We start from the raw sequence: 21,551 nt of genomic DNA, 5'->3' as shown, positions 1-21,551 counted from the left end.
CAAGGCCCTAATGTAATGATCAAACTTAATTCCTTTATTGACTCCAGCATTTGATGAAGGAAGGTGGTGGCGTCTACGGATGACGATGGGACGATGGTTAGATGATGGACACCAATTTTCTCGTGCTGGTCACTGCTAGTGCTTTTCAAGTTGCAGGTGTCTAGCATGAAAGTGTTTCAGATGAAAATTTTGTGAGAAGTTGAGGTAGAAATGGAGACTTCGGGTGAAGAAGTGGATACGGGCAAAATCTAAAAGGGGTTGCTTAATGTTAAGGTGGAAATCATGAAGGTGGTGACGCTGGTGCTATTCAGTTTATGACCCCGGGTATAAATGGGATGGAGATGGAAGCCGAAGCCGCTATTCAAGCTGAATACTTCGGATATATGAAAGTCGAAGCTACAACTTAGGTTGAAGACGTAAAGAGAAAATATAAAGGTCGGTTGAGTATTTTGATGTTTTAGGTGATTTTGTTAGACGAGATTGCTATCACCCGAGGTTACTATCACCCGAACCCATGATGATGATTTTGTACTGGTACCGAAGACTAGTCCCCGGTGAAGTCGCCAAATGTAAACACCCATAAAGTATCATAGGTTAATGTGGAGACTAATCCCAATACACAGTACAATTCTCTATGGAAAACCCTTTCTCTCTCTTCTAAGATATCTATGAGCTCTACCTTCTCTTGGGAAACCTCCTTTATATGAGAAAGTGGCTTACATGTACACCTCAGGTGAACAACCTCCTTACAATGAGCTTTACTATACAACAACAACCATTTACTAAGGGCGCATCACCTTTGTGACCACGTTATTGTCAATGGTGGCTTCGGCTTGTGATTATCCGAAGCCCCCATTATCGTGTCTTCGGTTATGGTCAAAATCATGTGTTTACATAGAGAAATAAGTATGTTTTGATGTGAGAAATGAGTGATCTACATGATACGATTATCGTATATTATCAACGGACAACCATGAATTCCAAACACAAGCTCTGATACCAAATATTAGAATTTTAATTTTATAGATACTTGATTTAGGATCGTTGAACTTCATGATGATCACATAATAATATATGCAAGAATAGGTTTATACGGAATACCTGGGATCGCAAATCCATCATACGCCGATCATCTTTGGAGCAGGGATAATCCCTTGTGGAGGTCATGGTTTCTCTCTCTTGACCTTAGCTGTAATGAGTGGTAATTTCTTAGACACAATAGTGATGGATATTGTTTCTCTTTTATAGGTAGATAGAGGACCAAGTTCCTCGGGTTTTAGTATTGAACTTTAGATCTTGACTGTCCATCAAGGAAGAACATAAACATGATACTAACTCCTTATATAAACCATGGATTAGATATTTATCAATATCCTAAATATAACCAGATTCTCACATGGGCCCAATAGAAATAATTATCATATAAGAAATTATCTTACACTGGTTGCCGAGGTTCTTTCTTTGATGTTCAAAAAAGAAGATGCTCAAGGTCTTATCACGGGTTTCAGAGTTGCTCAACAAGGTACTGAAATTACTCATTTGCAATTTGCAGATGATTTAATTGTCTTTCTTAATGATGATGAATCTCAGATTAAAAATTTGAAATGCATTTTATTGGCCTTTAAAAATATATCTGGTCTAAAGGTTAACTTTAGGAAAAGCACAATTGTGGGTCTTGGCCAAATACACAATGGTGAGGTTTGTGCTGATTTGTTTGGTTGCTCCTCAACAAATTTTCCTATGAACTACTTGAGAATTCCTCAGGGTAGTAAGTCTAAATGTACAAAGTGTTTGGAATGATATCATTCAAAAATTTCATGAAAGATTAGGAGCTTGGAAGAGGAGATACCTTTCAAAAGGTCAGAGGCATATTATGATTCAAAGTGTGCTAGCAAGTTTGCTTGTGTTATTATCTTTCAGTGTTTCAGATGCCAGTTAGTGTGGACAAGGAGCTGGAAAGAATCATAAGAAACTTTTTATGGGGTTCTTCTACTTCAGTTAAAAGAAGAAGTTGGGTTTCTTGGTCTAGAGTGAATCTGCCAAAAAGTAGAGGAGGTGTTGGGGTAAAGAAGTTGCAGTTGATAAACAAGGCCTTGCATGCTAAATGGATATGGAGGTATGGGAGTGAGAAAACTGCATTGTGGAGAAGGATTATTAATCAGAAATTTGGTGGAATTATTGAAGCATTATTTCATAATCACTCTAACAAATCTGTTTGTTTCAATTTGTGGTATGGTATTTTGAAATCCAGGGATTTTGTTAAAACATGTACTTCTTTGATAGTTGGTAATGGCAATAGTATATATTTTTGGAATGATGTTTGGGTGGGAGAGCAGTCCCTGGCAGTTCTCTTTCCTACATTGTTTCATCTTTCTAAAAAGAAAAATGCAGTCATTAAGGATTTGATCTCTTCTGAGGGAGCTTGGGATCTGAATTTTGCAAGAAGTCTTAATGAGAATGAGATGCTAGAGGTTGTGAATTTGCTGGCAGTGATTGGTGACCCTTGTAATCTGGGCTTGAATGGGATGGTTACAACTGATGAAAGGCATTAGATCTATGGAAAAAGGAAAGGATTTTCTGTGGCTAATGCATATAATGCTCTTGAGACAGATGGCCTTCTTGCTTTCCCTGACAAATAGTTTTGGAATCCTAGAATTCCATTGAAAGTGGATTTTCTGGTATGGACTTTATGCTATGATGGTGCTCCTACTTTTGATTACATGCATAGTGCATGAATGATTCAAGATGCTGACTGTTTGCTCTGTGGTTCTCATACTGAAACCAATGCTCATTTGTTTATTCATTGTGACACTACAGCTTCAGTGTGGGCTTTTATCTTGAGAAGTTTTGGTTTTACTTGGGTTCATTGTAGTGATGCCAAAAGGACTCATTGGGAGTGGCGCAACAAAAAAAGCAAGAGCATAATTAAGAGAGTGTGGGGTATTTGCCTTTTGAAGTATGATGGTGTATCCGGAAAGAACGTAATAATAGATTACATAACAATGTGATGAAGTCTATTGAGCAGATTATTACTGAGGTTAAGTGTCTTTTGTTCAATTGGACAATAAAAATTGATATCTTTGAGAGTTATAGTTTGTCCACTCTTTATGTAATTGAGATGCTTTGATGGAAGCATAGTTGTATTCTCTTTAACTTAGTCACTCTTGGTGACTGAGTTTTTTTCTTTATAAAATTTGCCCTTTTAAGTCAATTCTTTTTTTTTATCTTACATACTATTGATCTTATCTTGAGCACCTTTTATTACTAAGCATTATGAGTTCAACTGAGATATATTACTTCTTAGTATTGGATTCTCGGAGCTGTTCTAGTCACAGTGGAAATTCATCTCTAAAAATGGGAATGGACAACCAATTCGCAGGATAGACCGACTACTGTCCACTTTCGTCTGCTATGCCCTAGAGATTTCCGACGATCACGGTCAACAGTAACAACAAAGTCAAAATATCCAATTGCCTAAATTGTTTTGACCTTCGTTTGACCATTAATCCTATTGTATACAAATATTTTTCCTACCGTAGCTAATTAGCTTCTTACCGTTAGATTCTGAACACGTATAAGAGAAATTTCCCAGATTGATTAATAGCCGTTCATGTTTATGACTAAGATTCAACTGAGAAGAAGTAGAAAAATAAAGAAGAAGAAAAGACAAGCAGAAGCTACATCTCTTTCTTTAGATTGCAGAATCTCCTCTTCAGCATGGTATTCTTTTCCATCTCTTTCATTAGTGAACTCAATCCATATCACTGTATCTCCATTGATCACCTCCCCTTCTTCCTCTAGCAATTTTGGCATATTTTCAGTTAACTTTTAAGTAAGTAAGGTTTCTTCCTATATACTCTTCAATTGATCTCACAATGAATCTGACAATCTGGGTTTGTTCATTCTGCTCTTATCTTTAGAGCCCTTATATATTTTCACTTTTCATTTTCACACCTAAAATCAAAATCTACCAGGTGTCCACCCTCTGTCTGTTCTTCTTATAGATACCCACTTTTTTGGATTTTCTGTAATTTCATTTCTAAATTCAACACATGGGTTTTATTTCTCTTCTCTTCTTCTTCAGAACCCAGATTGTAATTTTCACTAATTTCAGCTAATTTTATTTATTTTTACTATTGTTTCTTTTTAAATTTCTCATGACTGTTGGCACAGCTTACAAGGCACCAAAAGATTGATACTTTCAGTTATGTATTTATCAGAGAAATCTAACCAGATTGATTTTTATAATAATAAAGAAGTTGAAGAAGAGAGAGAAATGATAATGGAAGTCGTTAACAATGGTGGATTACATCCTCATCACCACCACCACCAACAACAACCACAACAGCAAATGGTTTTAGCTGATAGTAGTGGTTCTGATCATGAAATGAGACCTCCAAAGAAAAGAGCAGAAACATGGGTTTCTGAAGAAACAAGATTATTGATAAATTTGAGAAGAGAAATGGATGGTTTATTTAATACATCAAAATCAAATAAACATTTATGGGAACAAATCTCTACCAAGATGAGAGAAAAGGGGTTCGACAGATCACCAAGTATGTGTACTGACAAATGGAGAAATTTATTAAAAGAGTTTAAGAAAATGAAGCATCACCAAGATCGTGGTGGTGTATCGCCGAAGTTAGCTTATTATAAAGAACTTGACGAGTTGATTAAGGAGAGGAATAAGAATGGGACGTATAGTAAGAACTCTACCCCATTGTCAACTAAGGTGGATGCTTATATTCAGTTCTCTGATAAAGGTTATTAACTTTTCCTTTTTCTTATTAGCGATTCTATAGTATATATATATATGGTTATTGACCTTGTAGTATGTTTGCATGAACTCTAGTACTTTGTATATCTCTTTTGATGGTAATTTTTGAAATCCTATGTGTGAGATACAATGTTATGGAGTTTGACTGTGCGTTATTTGGATTCAGGGCTTTATTAGGCATCCTGATAAGACTAGCATTCTAGCAAAGTGATCTCATTACAACATGGGTGTACACTTTTTTTGATTCTATAATGCAAATCCTGCACAAGTCCTTAGTGAAGGACCTTGTCATTTCTCGATCCTGCTAGGAGTTGAATATTGTTTGTGTTGGCATGTTTTGATGATAATTTGTTGAGTCCTTAGTGTGTGACACAATGTTATTGAGTTCGACTATGCTTCAGTTGGATTAAAACTTTGTTAGGGAACATGATAATTTGCTAAAGATGGCACATGAAATTTTGGTTATTACAGCTTCTATGGAATGTTGGAACATGAATCTGTTTATTATATCGTTATTGTCAGCTGCAGCTTTTATAAGAGCTTATGAATTGTTGCTTACTCAGACCCTTGTCCTTTACAGAATATTTTTGTACATCATAATACGTGACATAAGATAATAACATTTGCCGTTCAATAACACCCGTGTAGTATGTTTTGATAACATTGGTATTGACAAGTATTTCACTCTTTGGTTAGGTATCGAAGATGCTGCTATTCCATTTGGACCTGTAGAAGGTATTTTGCCATTTGTAAATTCCATCACTACGTGTTAGAACTCGTGTGTCATATCTGTTTTACTTGCTTCATGGAGATCAGATTGAAAACGCGGCAGAAAGTATAAATTGGATTTGCGTTTCGGTATGGAAATCGCGCTTGTACTTTAGATTTGACACGTAATCCACTATCATTATCACTCTGCTTTGCACAAATGGCGTTTTTGCGAAACTCATTCAAGTCGTATATGTACATTCCTCTAGGACCCATGAAAAGCCATAATGAAGCAAATACGCTGTGATACTTTCCTATTGTGCCTCCTCCATTACCATATTTGTTGCTGTTTTGTTAGTCACCATGTGGTTTAGGCCTATTTTTACTGATATGCGTTCGTCTCTTTGAAAATCTTCTTCTGTTCTTCTTACGGAAAAAACATAAGATCTGATAGGAGGACAAAAAACTCTTTCACCAATGTAAACCACTACACAGCCACTAGCCAAGCAGGTAAGCAAAACATATTTACCAATTAATTAAGTAAACCTTTTTTGTAAATGGCAAGTAGTCGTCGAGTGGCTCATATAGATGGAAGACCTGTGGGCAGTGGGTCTTCAAGTCATTTCCATGGTATGTGACTCAGAAAATTTTCTGTAAAGTCTCAGATCTGTTGGAGTTTCCTTATATTCTCTCTTGTTGTTTAATGTCATTACCATTCTAGTCCTTTTTATTGCTTCATTCTTGGCCAGACTTCCCTGCGGTTAGGGGGATATCTCTCTGATATATATTTATTCTTAAAATCCTATGCTTGTAGTCAGTAATGAAGTTGCATGGCTGCCGGTGTTACTTCGTGTTTTTAGTTTATATTATTGGACACTCCTTTTCTTCTTCACCTTCTTCTAAAAACACTTCATGTTATATTCTCCTTTTGTGAGGAAAAATGGTGCATAATGACTGTACTCGCAAATCATGTTATAACACGTGTAGCTTCATACTTACTGTGAGGAAAAACAGTGCATAACTGAAAATACACCCGTCTTAAATCAGCTGCAAGTTATATTCTCCTTTTCTGACTAAGCTAAAATGAGTGAAAGCCTCTAAATAAACTATGCAAATTCACAATAACGGATCTAGCCATCCAGATGGCATAGTTTCAAGTCCAGTTTGATATTAATTGTAACATAAGGGAAAGGACTTGGTGTGAGGGGAGTGCGAGAGTTAGGTTTTCCCAACATGTTGTATTGAAGGATGAACCTACTGACAGTCACCAGCAACTTCTCTGCATGTGGATAACAAGGGGGTTTTGGGTGTTAAATCTTATGGAAACATCCCTCCTGAGAGCACTTGCTACCCACAACCAAGGAAGTTGGAACATCGCTAGCACCCTTCTTTTTAGATTTATTTAGGAGGCAGCGAGCGAGCAAACGTTGATGTTCGTGGGATGTTAACTTATAAGGAAATTAGAAATATAAGTACTCTTAAATTCTTAATATAGAAAAATCAGAATAACATTAGACTTGTGGTAGTTGTCTTTTAATGTGACATTAGTAAGTCGAAATGTTAGTTAACAATTCGTTCTTCATGTTTATGCATGCTCCTCCAAACTTTTCTTTACTAGCAGTTAACAAAACTTATTCTGGTTAATCTGCAGAAGGTGGCGGGTCAGCAGCACTCAATCTGGAAAAGAGTTTGGATCAAGATGGACAACCTCTTGCCATCGCAGCTGCTGAGGCAGTTGGAGGAAGTGGAATTCCCCCATGGAATTGGAGAGAAACTTCTGGGAATGGTAATTTTATTAACTAAAAAGTATATAGTTAAGTTCGTATTTGAAGGAGAAGGAATCAGATTTCAAGTGGCCAGTCCTTCTCGAAAGAGTTCTTCTCTGTCTGGCGATGTTTTCTTCTTTTTTCCTTCCCATTGTTTGGTACATATACTATTAAAGATAAAATGAAACACTTTTAAGTTAATCATGGAGTGAATTCTAGTTTGCACCTTGCTGAAGAAAATATCTAGTTTCTCAGTGATCACGGACCAACTTTTGAAGAATATTTTTTGACTTCCATGAAAGCCTATGGTTATTTCTTCTATATAAGAAAATAGACTGAAAGAGGGGTCTCACTGGGATGCCATACCCGTTAACGATTGAGCTTACCTCATTCAGACAACAGTGCCAAACAAAGAGAGTCCCCGAGTATTTTGCTTTAGTCAAACAAAGCTCAGCTCACTCAATCCACTTATCTAATCAATTAAGAGCAGAGAGTTGATTGAGATTACTGTATACTTTATTATTCTCTAGAGTATTTCCAATTTATTTACTCTTTTTGCTTTCAGAGAGGCAATTCTTTTCTTTTGTTTTTTTCTGCCATTGTTTTGCAGGTGGTGAAGGGATTCACTCCTTTGCCGGAAGGGTTATTTCTGTCAAGTGGGGGGACTTCACCAGAAAAATTGGTATTGACGGTACAACAGATGCAATAAAGGAGGCAATCAAATCAGCATTTGGATTAAGAACCAGACGAGCATTTTGGTTAGAGGATGAAGCTGAGGTTATCCGTTCCCTTGACCGTGACATGCCATTGGGAACCTACACTCTTCACCTCGATGATGGTAATAATAGAATAAAATATTCTTCTTAGCTTTGTTTCTTGATGCCTTAGCTTTACTTGTTTCCAGCATTTGAAATAAACTTCCTTTCAGGAATTACGATAAAAATATGCTTCTATGATGATTCTGGCCGGACTTCTATTCGTCCGGAAGAAAAGACATTGTACACTGAAGAGGACTTCCGAGATCTCCTTACACGCCGTGGTTGGACTGGCCTCAGAGAGTTAAATGCTTTCAGAAGTGTGGATTCAAATGCACTCAGAAGTGTGGATTCTCTAGACGAGCTGCGTCCTGGTGCAATTTACCAAGGTGTGTGTGAGATTGCTAGATGACCACCACCTTGTGTAGTGGACTGATTGATGAAAGCGTATAAACATTTGAAAATCATGTTCAAGAAGCTATAGGTTAGTAATACAGCATGTGTGAAAACCCCTGTGATACACAATCTGTTACTTCATCAAGCTAAGCTTTCTGGTGAGGATGGCTTTGTCCAATGAGCCAGAGTTTAGTCTTTTTTGTAAGGGAACCTGTTATGTCTGTCTGTGTAGTGTGAAGGGGTGGTTGGTCCCAATTTTAGTGGATCGAAAACAACCGTTTTGTAAATATATATACAAGCTGATTTTAGGTCGGCCCATTTCATAATCAGATTTTCAGTTGTGCCAATCTATTTAATAAAAAAAAAATGGAAAATCGCTTTTGCAGAGATCTTGACAAATAGTCTGGTACTCTTTTTCTTGGAATCTCTTCAGAACGAAGGAAGTCACTTCTGAACAAGCTTCTCCTTGTTTAGAAATAAATGACTTGCGCATATATGACCAATTTACAGTCAGATAAATGGATATTTCTAAGTTTGTCACTCTACTGCATCAGATTCAAGCTGCTTTCATCATTGCAAAGCAAGTCATCCAGAGGGGATAAGCCGATAAGGTTTGTTTAACGCAATGGTGCATATATCATATTTATTTAAGAAAATGACTTGAACACTGATCACCGCAAATCAAATTAACTTCACCGATCACTGAAAATTACTGAAATATCTGAGGAAGCATTTGAAGAAAAACTACACTCTTTTCTTGTTCATCATTCTATCCACACTCAAAAACTTACAAAATATATGTGAATAAACGATTCACAGAATTCACTCAAATGCAGAAACAGAAGGGTTGACAAATTTCACTTGAGCATAGGAATAATTCCGAAGTACTAGTCTTCCTCGTCGTTTTTGTATGAAACCAGAGTATCCACCTTGTGAATCTGCAACACACCCCCAAAAATAAGTTCCCATAAGATTCTAAAGCTTGTGCCAAATGTCTAAGAAAGCAAATGTGATCGTACGCTACTTTCTTACCCCAGTACCAACAATCAGATCCCATAATTTCTAAATATCTCTAAATGTTCCATGAAAACTTGTTCAGACACCATTATCAACACTCACAGCAACAATAAGTTCTCAAAAAAAATTCTAAGCTACTCCAAAATGTTCGGAGAAAAGTTGTTCATGCTCTACTTTTTTGCACTAGGTATGAAAAATCAGTTCTCATAAAGTTCAAAGTTTCTCAATATGTTCTAAGAAAACTTGATCATACACCTAAAAGATAAAATAATTTGTTCACACAATTATGTTACCTTGGTATCAAATGAATGCAATTTCACCATCTGTGGGTTTGCAATAAGTTTAGGATCACTTTCAATCCAAGTAAATGGAACTGCTACTTCAGCATCCGTATAAGCTAACACATCAAAAATACCTGATGCAGTACAAGAATTAGCAAATGAGAATCAATTTGGAATCAATCACTGCAAGTACAAAAAATAAAGACGTCTTCAACCAAACTTACATTGTTCATCGAGGCAAGGCAAGTAAGTTATACTAGATGCAATTTGTCTCATAATAGCTTGAATCTCTCTCATTATCTCCTTATCACTCTTTTCCTTGGAAACCCTTCAAAAAACCCAACAGCAACTACAAGTTTAGTAACCATAGAGTTAAATTTTTTCTTATAATTCAAAGAAATGGTCTAAAGTGAGACGAAAATACCCTTTTTCGACAACTTCTTTGTCGGTCTCTATACTGAAATTCCACCTCTCTAAAACTTCATTAGTTTGTTTGCTCATTATCACCAAAACGACCCTTTGCAAATGTCCTGATTCCAACCATTCTAATTCAAAAAAGAAAAAAGCAAAAAAATCAAAATCAGGGCTTCAAAAGTAACATACTACTAGAATATCGTGAACAAGACATCACAGTGATAGTGCACACACAAGACACAACACATGAAGAGCAGAAATAGGAATCAAAAATCAATTCTTAATTTTACCTGATAATTGGGCAGTTAAGTTTGTGAGAAACGATTTAACATTCTCATCTTGTGTTAATAACATAGGAAGCCCATATTTCTTCACTTTAGTAAAACTTTCTTCTGGATAAATCCCTCGATTATACAAAATACTGTGATTTTCATAAAACCCTAAATTAGAAATTCAAATATCAATTTCAATTGACAATCAAGGAGATTATAAGTTTGTTTCTCACCTATTAGCAGCATAACCAAAGAACTCACTAACGATTGCCGCTGAACCTCTCAGAGTGATAATGTCTTTAGTGCTGGTTTTTGATGCCATTTTCTTAATGTATTGATAAATCTGGATTCTGATTGAAAACAATTGGGAGTTTTAGGGTTAGGGTTTTGTGTTCAGAATTAGGGATTTCCTGTAACGAAGGATTTTGTTGAGTGAAAAACTAAACAGAGGAGAATTTCTAAGGTTTTATTCGCTTTTTTGAGCTCTAGAAAAAAATTAATGAGAAAGGGAGAAGGATGAAAAGAGGAGAAAAGGACAAAGAAACGGCTATTAATATTTCTTTCCTTTCCTTCGAGGATCTAACGGTTAGTTTTTGAATGAATTTATAACGGATCCATTAAAAGTGGATATATTTCCCTTTATATAGTTTTAATTAATATTCTTAACTTTTTTTTTAATAGGAAAAATGATATAAATTGGCAAAAAGGATTACATGAGAGTTTTATCTTGTTGGAGTTTTATCTTGTTGGATTACATGAGAGTTTTATCTTGTTGGATCAAGGTTTGAATCCAGTCAGGGAAATTTATGAAATACTGAAAGCAAACAGATTGAGATCTTGCAAACTTAAATAGACTGTCAGCTAAATGATTTGCATCTCTGTGCACATATGTGCATAACCAAAATGAAAAAGAACTAAGAATGTCTACTGCATCACTTATTATGTTTTGTGTTGTCCACTTCACAGCAGTGTGTAAGCCATTCACTGCATTAATCACATTAAGGTAGTCACCCTCCAAGTGCATCTTTGTCCATCCTTTTTGCTTTGCCCACAGGACTGCATTCAACAAAGTCTGGGCCTCTGCCTGCTCAGGATCTATTGCACTATCTGCACCTCCTCGCAATCCATTGCAGTTACCTGCAAAATTTCTAGCTACCAGAACCCATCCAGAATAGCTATTATTGTTGACATATGATGCATCAAAGTTGATTTTTATCACATCATTAGTTGGTGGACACCAATAATGATGAGCCTAACTTGTACCTTGATTATTATTGGAATGTACAAGTAGGGAAGCCTTCCAATCATTCATCTGCATTATAATGGCATTAGCTATAGAATCAAAATTGGGATTAACATCATCAAAAGTTTTGTCACATCTTGCCTTCCATATGGACCACATACAAAAAGCCATAGTTTCATACTGCCTAAAAGCCAGAGCTACTAAGTTGTTACCTGTTGAAAAGAACTGACACACCCATTGATGCAAGTCTGCAGTTAAGAGAAGATTAAACAGACTAGAATCTACCTTGTTCCAAATATCCCTTGCAACATTACAGGAAATAAATAAATGTTGAGTACATTCTATATTCTGATCACACATGGGAAAAAGATTACACTGGTACTTAGTGATTCTCGCAAGTTTAGACTTAGTTGGGAAACATTTATGTAGAAATTTCCAGATAAAATGTTGGATTCTAGGTGGCTGTTTATGTTTCCAAAAAGAACTCCATTTAATGCTCATATCATTTTTGCTAGGACTGAGTAAGAGCCTATCATTTAAAATCACTTTATAAGCAGATTTAACTGTAAAACAACCATTGTTACTTGGTTCCCATCTCAGCTTATCTTCTCCATTGAAAGGAAATCTAATCTTTAGAATTTCATTCACAGTATTGCTGTCAAATAAGGCATTAATAGTATCTAGTTTCCAACACTTTAAATCTTGGTCATTTAATCGACTCACATGCAACATATTAGAAGAGTAAAATTGAGTTGAGGGAGGTCTGTGCATATTTGGAATCCAATTGTCTTTCCAGATATGCACAGACTTACCATTACCAATTTCCCAGACATATATTTTTTTGGTTAACTCCAAGCCTGTGCAGATTCTCTTCCATATCCAAGAGCCATGCTTTGAGACATTGTCACACAGAGGGTTAGAATTCATAAAGTATCCCCGGATACTAATCCATTTATCCTCTGGATTCTCCATCATTCTCCAATCCAATTTAGCTTGAAGAGCAACGTTTAAAATATCAGTTTGCCTGATATTTAGACCTCCTAACTCCTTTGGAAGAGCTATGTCATTCCAACCCTTAGTATAACAACCTTTTCTCCTTATTTTTTACCCCACCAAAATCTCATTTGAATACTATCTAATTTATCAGTAAGTTCCTTTGGCATAGGAAAAACAGCTAAGTGATGGCTAGATAGACTTCCTAAAATTGATTGATTCATAACAGTTCTTCCTGGTGGGGCTAGGTAAGTTGGTTTCCATTTAAAAGTCTACCCTTGGAATTGTCTATCAAATGTTTGAAAGAATAAAATTTTCTTTTTTGTAAAAGAAGTGGGACACCTAAATATTTCTCATTTAAAGACATTTTTCTAATTCTAAGAATATTGGATATCTCATTCTTAATAGTATTAGGGACTTTTTTACTAAAATCTAGAGCTGCTAAATTGCTCTATAATAGTTGCTAATTTCCTAGCATCTCTAGTTCTTGCCTTTATGAAAATAAGGCAATCATCAGCAAATAACAAGTGGGAGATAGATGGACAGTGTTTATTAGCTTTGAAACCATGAATGAGTCTATCATTTTCAGCTTGGATTAAACTTCTAGATAAAGCTTCAATACAAAGAATAAAGAGGTATGGAGACAAGGAATCTCCTTGTCTTAATCCTCTTTAGGGATAATAAACTTTACCTGGAGCACCATTGATAAGGATGGAAGTGGAGACAGTGGAAATGCACTGGTTGATCATACTGCACCAATCTGGAGAGAAACCTAGTTTCTTGAGACTATCAAGATTATTTTTTTTAACAAGAAAGATGATTTATTTAACTTTATATTTTTAAGGAAACATCTTGATTTCATGAAGATTATAAAATTGAATACATCAATATATTAAATATATCAAAGATGAGAATAATAAAAAAAATTACATATATCTTGTTTCGTAGATAAAACCGATGTTTGAAACATTGAATTTGAAATAAAATTATGCCGTTAAAATTTGTCTTCTCCACTAAAAGAAAAACTCCCCTGAAGGGAGTAATCTGCCAATTCAATTTGTCTTCTCCATCAAGAATAGAATGTCCCAGAAGGGACTAGTCTGTCAAATTCATTGTCTTCGCAATCACTTCTTGTAGCCACTTATCTCCAAAAAATTATAGAACAATGAGCACTTCTGATAAACCATTCTCGATGATGTATCTATGTTGAAAGCATTCAATAGAAACGCTATTAAGGCTGTGATAATCCTCTAATTGGCATAAAGAAGTTGTTAGATATGAAATCAATTGATAATAAAATATAATAACCATAACTAACCCTACTATCATTTTAAGGAAAACGATAATTTTTATTTAATAATACTAAAAACTAATAATAGTAACCAAATCAATCAGAAAGATCTGGAAAAATCAGACTAAATCTGATAGATTTGGATCACAGTTGAACACAATCAAAGGATTTGCAAACCATGGAGAGAGAAAACGGTTATGAGAGAGAGGGGCTTACCATTATAAGACATATTGTTAAGATCTTGCTGCAAAATGTCAGCCATCCGGTTAGGAACTTCATCATACCAATTATACCTAATAAAATTAGAAGTTGCATACTTTGCAAGTTTATGCGCTGCATTATTCGCATCCCTTGGTTCCAAAATACGGACCCAGAATTCAAAAGAGTTACATAATAGGGCAATTATGTCTTTAATCTAAGTGTTGGTAGTCCGCCTCACTGCAAATTTTTCACCATTAATTGCTTTTATCACACAACAATAATCTCCTTTTAGATGCACTCTTCTAATCCCTAGCTCCTTTATCAGTACAAAGCATGATAAGTTTCTCCTCCTTTATCGATGCTTTACTATTTTCTGTTTAGATATATACTTTTCAACACATATATCTTTTCCTAATGATTATAAGTCACGAAATGACAAAGGAAAAAATTGCAACAAGTATTTAGAAAAGACCCCCAAGTTCAAAGAACTCGATAGAATTTATAAGAGTTAAGCAAATAAGTTCTAACATACCACTTTTGATAAGCAACACTAAACCCGAAACTAACTATTTAATTTTTATTAGCATCTTACCAAGGAACAATTTGTGACACCCCAAATATTAAACATGCTTAGCTAATAGGATTATAACCTAATTGAAGCATCAAATCTAGATTATCGATCTTAAGAATCATAACTACATAAAGTAAACTAAAACAACCCAATATCTCTGATACTATATATAAATGAAAATCTCTCGGGAGATACGAATATATTATTGTATTTTTTTACAGATAAAGAAAGAATACATATATAAAAGATATACAACATCTCTAATTCGATAAAGCTTTAAGTTACGAAAACAAACGTCTTCATGTACACCATTTCTTTTGAAAACTGAAACTGAAGTGGAAACAAGTGAGAACATCATCCCAAAGAGGTGCTCAATGGAAACATATAACTCTTAAAGTCCTAAAAGAATAATTACTGAAAAGACAATAAGGAAGTAAATCATTCAGCAGTTCATGCATCAAGAAGCAGCTGTTACTCTAACCTCTCCAAACTCATTGGAGAAGACGACGCCAGAACAACCTCAATCAATAATAATCACATCATTTACATGAAGTGCTCCACTCAAATCATGATTCAGAATATTACCATCAAGATTATAAAGTTAGACAATCAAGCGTAATATGCACACGAATGATTTCCCAGTATATATATAACGGAGAAATGACGTCCTACTAATAATACTGAATTGGTGGAATGCTAGCCTAATAATAATATTCAACCGAGGGAAAACACAGACAGTTCTCACAAGAAAATCACACAACGCATATTACACACACACTATTACATTCATAGCATACACCGTATATGCAATTACAACATACTTTTCATACACAATGTTACAGAAACAATACATCATTATCGTAGAGAAATGAAACTCAATGATTACAAGAAGGTTACAAGAGTTTCCACCTGTATCGGTGGCAAACCTCGCCAACTTCAAGACTTTTCAATCTACAAGTCTGTAATACTGATTATCATAATCTGGAGTACATCCACAAGACTCATATCAGTCTCTTTCTATATTCTCTTTAGTATTTCATTATCTCTTTCTTTATCAATTTTCTATTGAAGGTTTTATGTCAAAATTATCCATCGGAGAACTGAAAAAATGACCGGAAACTATCTCAGGTGACCAGAATTGTCATCCAAACTAACGGTTACTAACTGAAAAAGCGGGGGTCTAACAACCACACCCAACAATTCGTTTGGCAATCTGAGAGGACTTACTCCAATATATTTTCTAGAGAATCAACTAGACAGTCAGACTCAATATAGAGTAAAATATATCAAAGAGTTTAATATCTCTGTTTCACAACGTAATCAGCAAATCAAACAGATAGAAATCCGTGAGCCTGATTATTATGTGAAACAACTTGAATGGTACCAAAGACCACTGTTCAAGTGTCAATCAATTTAAATCAACAACCAAAGTTTGGATATTCTAATTGATTGATCTTAACGCACAACCTGTGATATTTCAATTATATAACAAAATATAATGCGGAAAAGAAATAACACAGACACCAGAAGTTTTGGTAACGAGGAAACCGAAAATGCAGAAAAATCCAGGGACCTAGTCCAAATTGAACACACACTGTATTAAGCCGCTACAGACACTATCCTACTACAAACTAACTTCGGTCTGGATTGTAGTTGAACCCCAATCAATCTCACACTGTTCCAAGGTACAGTTGCGCTCTTTACATCTCTGATCCCAGTAGGATACTACGCACCTGAATCCCTTAGATGATCTCACCCACAACTAAGAGTTGCTACGACCCAAAGTCAAAGACTTTAATAAACAAATTTGTATCACACAGAAAAGTCTGCAGAAAATAGATAAATCCGTCTCCCGCAGAAATACCTACAAGTTTTGTTCCGTCTTTTGATAAATCAAGGTTAACATGAACCAATTGATATACCAGACTTATATTCCCGAAGAGCATCTTAGAAATATCAATCACCTCATAATAATCTTAATCGATTAACGAAACAAGATATTGTGTAATCACAAACGATGAGACGAAGGTGTTTGTGACTACTTTTCTATCTTGCCTATCAGAGAAATTAATCTCGAGCCAATTTTACAATTGTACTCAATACGATAGAAACGAAAAGATCATATCACGCAACTACATAGAAAATAGTTGGGTCTGGCTTCACAATCCCAATGAAGTCTTTAAGTCGTTAACCTACAGGGTCTCGCTAGAAACCTAAGGTTAAAGGAGAATCGACTCTAGCTTATACAACTAGTATCACACATAAGGTGTGGGGATTATATTTCCCAGTTGCTAGAGTTCTCCTTTATATAGTTTCCAAATCAGGGTTTGCAATCTAAGTTACCTTGGTAACAAGCATTCAATATTCATTGTTAGATGAAAACCTTATTAGATTTAAGCTAATATCTTTCAACCGTTACATCGAACTTAGCTTGTTATACAAAAATGAAATGCACGTCCATTTAGGTTTGTGTAACCGTACCTAAATGTGTACACCTACTTGGTTCAACAATAGTTAACCAAATGGTTATCCATATGAGCACTTTCATATCAACCTTATTCATCTTCACCATAACTAGTTCAAATGATTCAAATAACTAGTTAGAGAGTTGTTCAATTGCTTAGATCTCATAAAAGTATATAAGACACAATCGAAACAAAAATGATTTTGATTCACTCGAAACAATTTATGAACATTATAACCACGGTTTGCAAATATGCATTCCTTAGTTTATATAAGTTTAAGTTCATGAATAAATCGTTTTTAGAAAATAACCCACTCAAGTATGCATACCGGTAACATACTTAAATACCCGGTTTAAGTTTGTTTTCAGTTCACAAACTCCAACAGAAATTCACGGGACGTGAATTTCCGGCAGTACGCATACGGGTACGCAGATTTTAGTTCCGGTTATCCTGAGCAGCAAAGTACGCATACTTTGGTTCAAGGATTTTGGACTTATACACGTATGAGTTCACATACAATGTTTATATCCATTCAAGGTTATATATTCTGAACTCTCATATCAATCATTGAAACATTCTTAGAGGATGTTAAATAAAGGATATTCGCACACTATTCTTCATCAAAGAAATTTTCAAGATAATGAAATAACCAACATGACTTTCGTCACTTGTAAAGATGAATTTGGCCAAAGTGAAAGCTTACCAACACATATTTCGAGAAATAGATAAGCGAGATAAACTCGGCTCGAAATAGCAAATGTGTATAATCTAAGTCTATATAACAATACGACTTTTGTCTCAAGATAGGAGATAAAATAGATAGACTTTTGAGTGATAGATAAGTTCAAGTTTTCACATACCTTTTAGTCGATGAAGATCCACCAGTTCCTTGAGTAGTTCTTCGTCTTTGCATGATGAACGCCGTGGAGTCTAGAGCTCAACTACACTTTCTATCCTAGTCCGATACTTAGCTATAAGTAGACTAAAAATCAAGACTTATAGTTTTGGAAAATAAACTTGACAAACAAGCTTGAGATAGCAACGCTTGCGAGTTTGACCGAGCAGTGCTCTAACAATCTCCCCCTTTGTCAATTTTACTGACAAAACTATCAATACATATGGAATACAAAATAAATAAACTTTGAAGCTTCTCTTCCACATGTATGATCTCCTTGGTTCTTCAACATTACTCGAAATCTTCGTCACTTCCAAGTACTCCAATGATTCCAAAGGTTGTAAGTTTAGCATCATCGTCGTTGAAGTTCCGTAGCCGTAACAATGAGAAAACAAAAGCTCTCAATCATTGTTACACAGTGTCATAGTATTATTACACAACATCAAAGTTCAATTGTATCACCACTTCGACAACAATACTATGGTGATATGTACCACTCCCCCTTAGTCAATACTTCATCTCACATGAAAATCATTCCCTCTTACATAATGATCCGAAAACCATATGTATTTGTAGTGTGAACTACATATTAATTCTCTCACTTTTTGTCAATAAAATTGGCAAAGGTACGAAAACTATTGGGATCCTAATGAAATTTCCATAAAGACAATTCATGACCAAACGAAAGCACATATCAACTTTTTTAGATGCAATCATATAGCCGAAACTAAATGCATTCATCAAGGAGTTTATAAAGATACAAGATAACCCCCTATAATATTCCACAGCCGCACTCCCCACAAATATTTGGCAATTAAGCACAAGTTAATTAAGAACTCTCCCCCATAAAATGTCATTCTCGAAAGAACAACAAGAGCGACCTTACTTTCACCAGAAAAGAAGGATTTCTTTGGACATTACAAATCACATGAAACATGAATTTGTATCCAAAATACTCAACTAAATTAACCACAAGAGAACCCATGATTAATTCAAATCGAAAGTGCTCAACATAAGAAAACTTACGAAGCCACACAATATATACATAAAAAATATGGATCAGGGAGGATCAATACTGCGGAATAAACAAAGATTCATTCTATCTTTCATCACTATTTACACAATGACATACAATAGAGTTAATCTTTGTAAACAAAAGTTCATCCTTTCTTCCATCAATATTTGCATAAAGACATAACATGCTTCACTTTTGTTTGTCAAAAGTTCATTCATTCTTTTATCAATACTTGCATATAGACGTAAAGACTTAACTTTTGACCATGTATGGGACAATCATAGTTCACGCACGCAAACACACATATCCCATAAAAAATTGCAATATATAAAACCATAAATATTAATACTGCAAAAATAATCTTCCAAACAAACTTTAGACTTTAAGCAAATAAATCTAAAAACATTGAAGATGAAAAACGTTGGACATAGCAATGTGTAATCACAATAATGGCTATTCCAAACTCTAGTTATTCTTCCTAAAAACACAAGAATAAAATTCTCATAAGAAGATTTCCTAGACATTGAGACCTCTGAAAAATTCTTTATCGTCCCCGAACTCCTTGTCGTCAACATCCATGGGAACATATGGTTCGTGAAGAAAGGATCCAGTTCCAACAAACCTTCTAGGATGATGATGTCGGACCAGGGCCTTCTAAATTTCAAGAGTTCTCATAGCAAAATCCTTTATTTGCTGAATCTTCTTTCTTGTCTCCTTCAACTATTCAAGAATATCAGAAAACTTCTGAGAATTTGAAGGAACAACTCTTGGCTTCCTCACATTCCTTCATTTTCTTTTCAAAGTTGGAGGAATCAAAGATTTTTATTTTTCCTTCATGATTGATGGCTTAACAATCGTATCAACATCTTTTCCATCATAAGACATGATGCTTGGAGTATCCATATGCGTATGGGTTTGTGAGAGGAAGTCATAAAATAAGCTCAACAAGCAGTTTTGGTTAAAAAGAGTTTCAGGGAAGGAAAAATATATAAAGAGTCTCAGAAAGATCATCTTCAGAGATGCAAACACTTTTACTTTTATCAAGTATTTTATTGTTTTTCTGTGCTTTGAAAGCAACATCCTTTCTAATTTTGGATGTATGCTCATGATCAAAGATCTTTAGCTTTCCAACCAACGTGTTTCTGGAGAGAGCATCAAGATTATTTCCCTCAACGATGACATGCTTCTTAGAATCGTATCTAGATGGCAGCGATCTGAGAATTTTCATCACAATGTCATTTTCAGGAATATTTTAGCAAATCATAAATTGACTAAGCAGCTTAGTTCTTTTGCTAAACCGATTGTACAAATATAATCGCTTGTTCGATAAGACCAAAATAAATATCAAAATTAACTCTATTTTTCTCATCAGGTTTTAATTATTCAAATAATAACTTAGACCTGTCACTTTTAAATAAGACAAGTACTAGGTTAGTTAACTTGTATTTCTTGTTAAGGCATTCGATTAGACTTGAATAATCGAATCCTTCACTTTGATAAGTCTAACTAAGATCACAATGTCCTTTTCAGGAATAGCTTTACCCAATGCAAAGGATACATTAACAATTTCAAACACTTTGTGATTAAACTCATCAAATGAATCTTCATCTGCGATACTAAGGTTTTCCTAATCGGAATTTAGGTTTTGAAGCCTAGCTTCCTTTTCACCGGTATTCCCTTCGAATACGGTTTCTAAGATATCCCAAGCATCTTTAGACCGAGTGCACGTAGTCACACGGTGCTGAAGATCTGGGGTAATGGCATGTATGATGGCATTCAAATCGTCGGAGTTTTGCTTTGCAGAAAGTATCTCAGCAAAGTCATATGCACCAATATCCTCAGGAACGGTCGCATTCCCTACTGCCACAATGGGAGCATCATAGTCATTAACTACATAAACCCATTATTGAAAAGCACGCATAGAAATTTTCCACCACAAGTAATTTGAGCCATCGAAGACTGGTGGTACGTTTATATAGATAGCACTTCTGTCCATATCAGATCGCTACAAACACAAACTTATGAGGTCTTTAATGTGTTTGCCTGCTCTGATACCAATTGAAACTGCGGGGTCTAACAACCACACCCAACAATTCGTTTGGAAATTTGAGAGGACTTACTCCAATACACTTTCTAGAGAATCAACTAGACAGTCAGACTCAATCTATAGTAAAGTATATCAAAGAGTTTAATATCTCTGTTTCACAATGTAATCAGCAAATCAAACATAAAGAAATCTGCGAGCCTGATTATTATGTGAAACAACTTGAACGGTACCAAAGACCAATGTTCAAGTGTCAACCAATTTAAATCAACAACCAAAGGTTGGATATTCTAATTGATTGATCTTAACGCATAACCTGTGTCAATTATATAACAAAATTAATGCGGAAAAGAAATAACACAAACACCAGAATTTTGTTAACGAGGAAACCGCAAATGCAGAAAAACCCCGGGACCTAGTACAAATTGAACACCACACCGTATTAAG

At 35.2% G+C, this 21,551-nt stretch overlaps 3 protein-coding genes across 3 annotated transcripts; 2 read left to right on the top strand and 1 right to left on the bottom strand.

Moving 5' to 3' along the window:
* Positions 1-1,464: 1,464 nt before the first annotated feature.
* LOC113305930 lies at positions 1,465-2,552 on the top strand. Its single transcript, XM_026554922.1, has 2 exons — positions 1,465-1,765; positions 1,921-2,552. The coding sequence occupies exons 1-2, from the start codon at positions 1,465-1,467 to the stop codon at positions 2,550-2,552; spliced, it is 933 nt and encodes a 310-aa protein (XP_026410707.1).
* Positions 2,553-3,685: 1,133 nt separating this feature from the next.
* On the top strand, positions 3,686-8,749 carry LOC113302638 (trihelix transcription factor GT-1-like). The gene is made up of 5 exons (XM_026551577.1): positions 3,686-4,763; positions 5,474-5,512; positions 7,137-7,271; positions 7,862-8,089; positions 8,180-8,749. Exons 1-5 carry the CDS (start codon positions 4,208-4,210, stop codon positions 8,416-8,418), a joined length of 1,197 nt encoding a protein of 398 aa, XP_026407362.1. The 5' UTR covers positions 3,686-4,207; the 3' UTR covers positions 8,419-8,749.
* A 352-nt stretch (positions 8,750-9,101) lies between these two features.
* On the bottom strand, positions 9,102-10,906 carry LOC113306623 (mitotic spindle checkpoint protein MAD2). Its single transcript, XM_026555543.1, has 6 exons — positions 10,620-10,906; positions 10,405-10,535; positions 10,125-10,245; positions 9,925-10,028; positions 9,713-9,834; positions 9,102-9,340 (listed from the first exon to the last, which is right to left on the bottom strand). The coding sequence occupies exons 1-6, from the start codon at positions 10,706-10,708 to the stop codon at positions 9,290-9,292; spliced, it is 618 nt and encodes a 205-aa protein (XP_026411328.1). The 5' UTR covers positions 10,709-10,906; the 3' UTR covers positions 9,102-9,289.
* Positions 10,907-21,551: the final 10,645 nt, after the last annotated feature.

This window comes from Papaver somniferum, chromosome 8 (assembly GCF_003573695.1).
Source record: "Papaver somniferum cultivar HN1 chromosome 8, ASM357369v1, whole genome shotgun sequence".
NCBI classification, from domain to species: domain Eukaryota; kingdom Viridiplantae; phylum Streptophyta; class Magnoliopsida; order Ranunculales; family Papaveraceae; genus Papaver; species Papaver somniferum.
The sequence above is the reverse complement of the archived record's forward strand: the minus strand, read 5'-3'. Positions and strand labels throughout refer to the sequence as shown.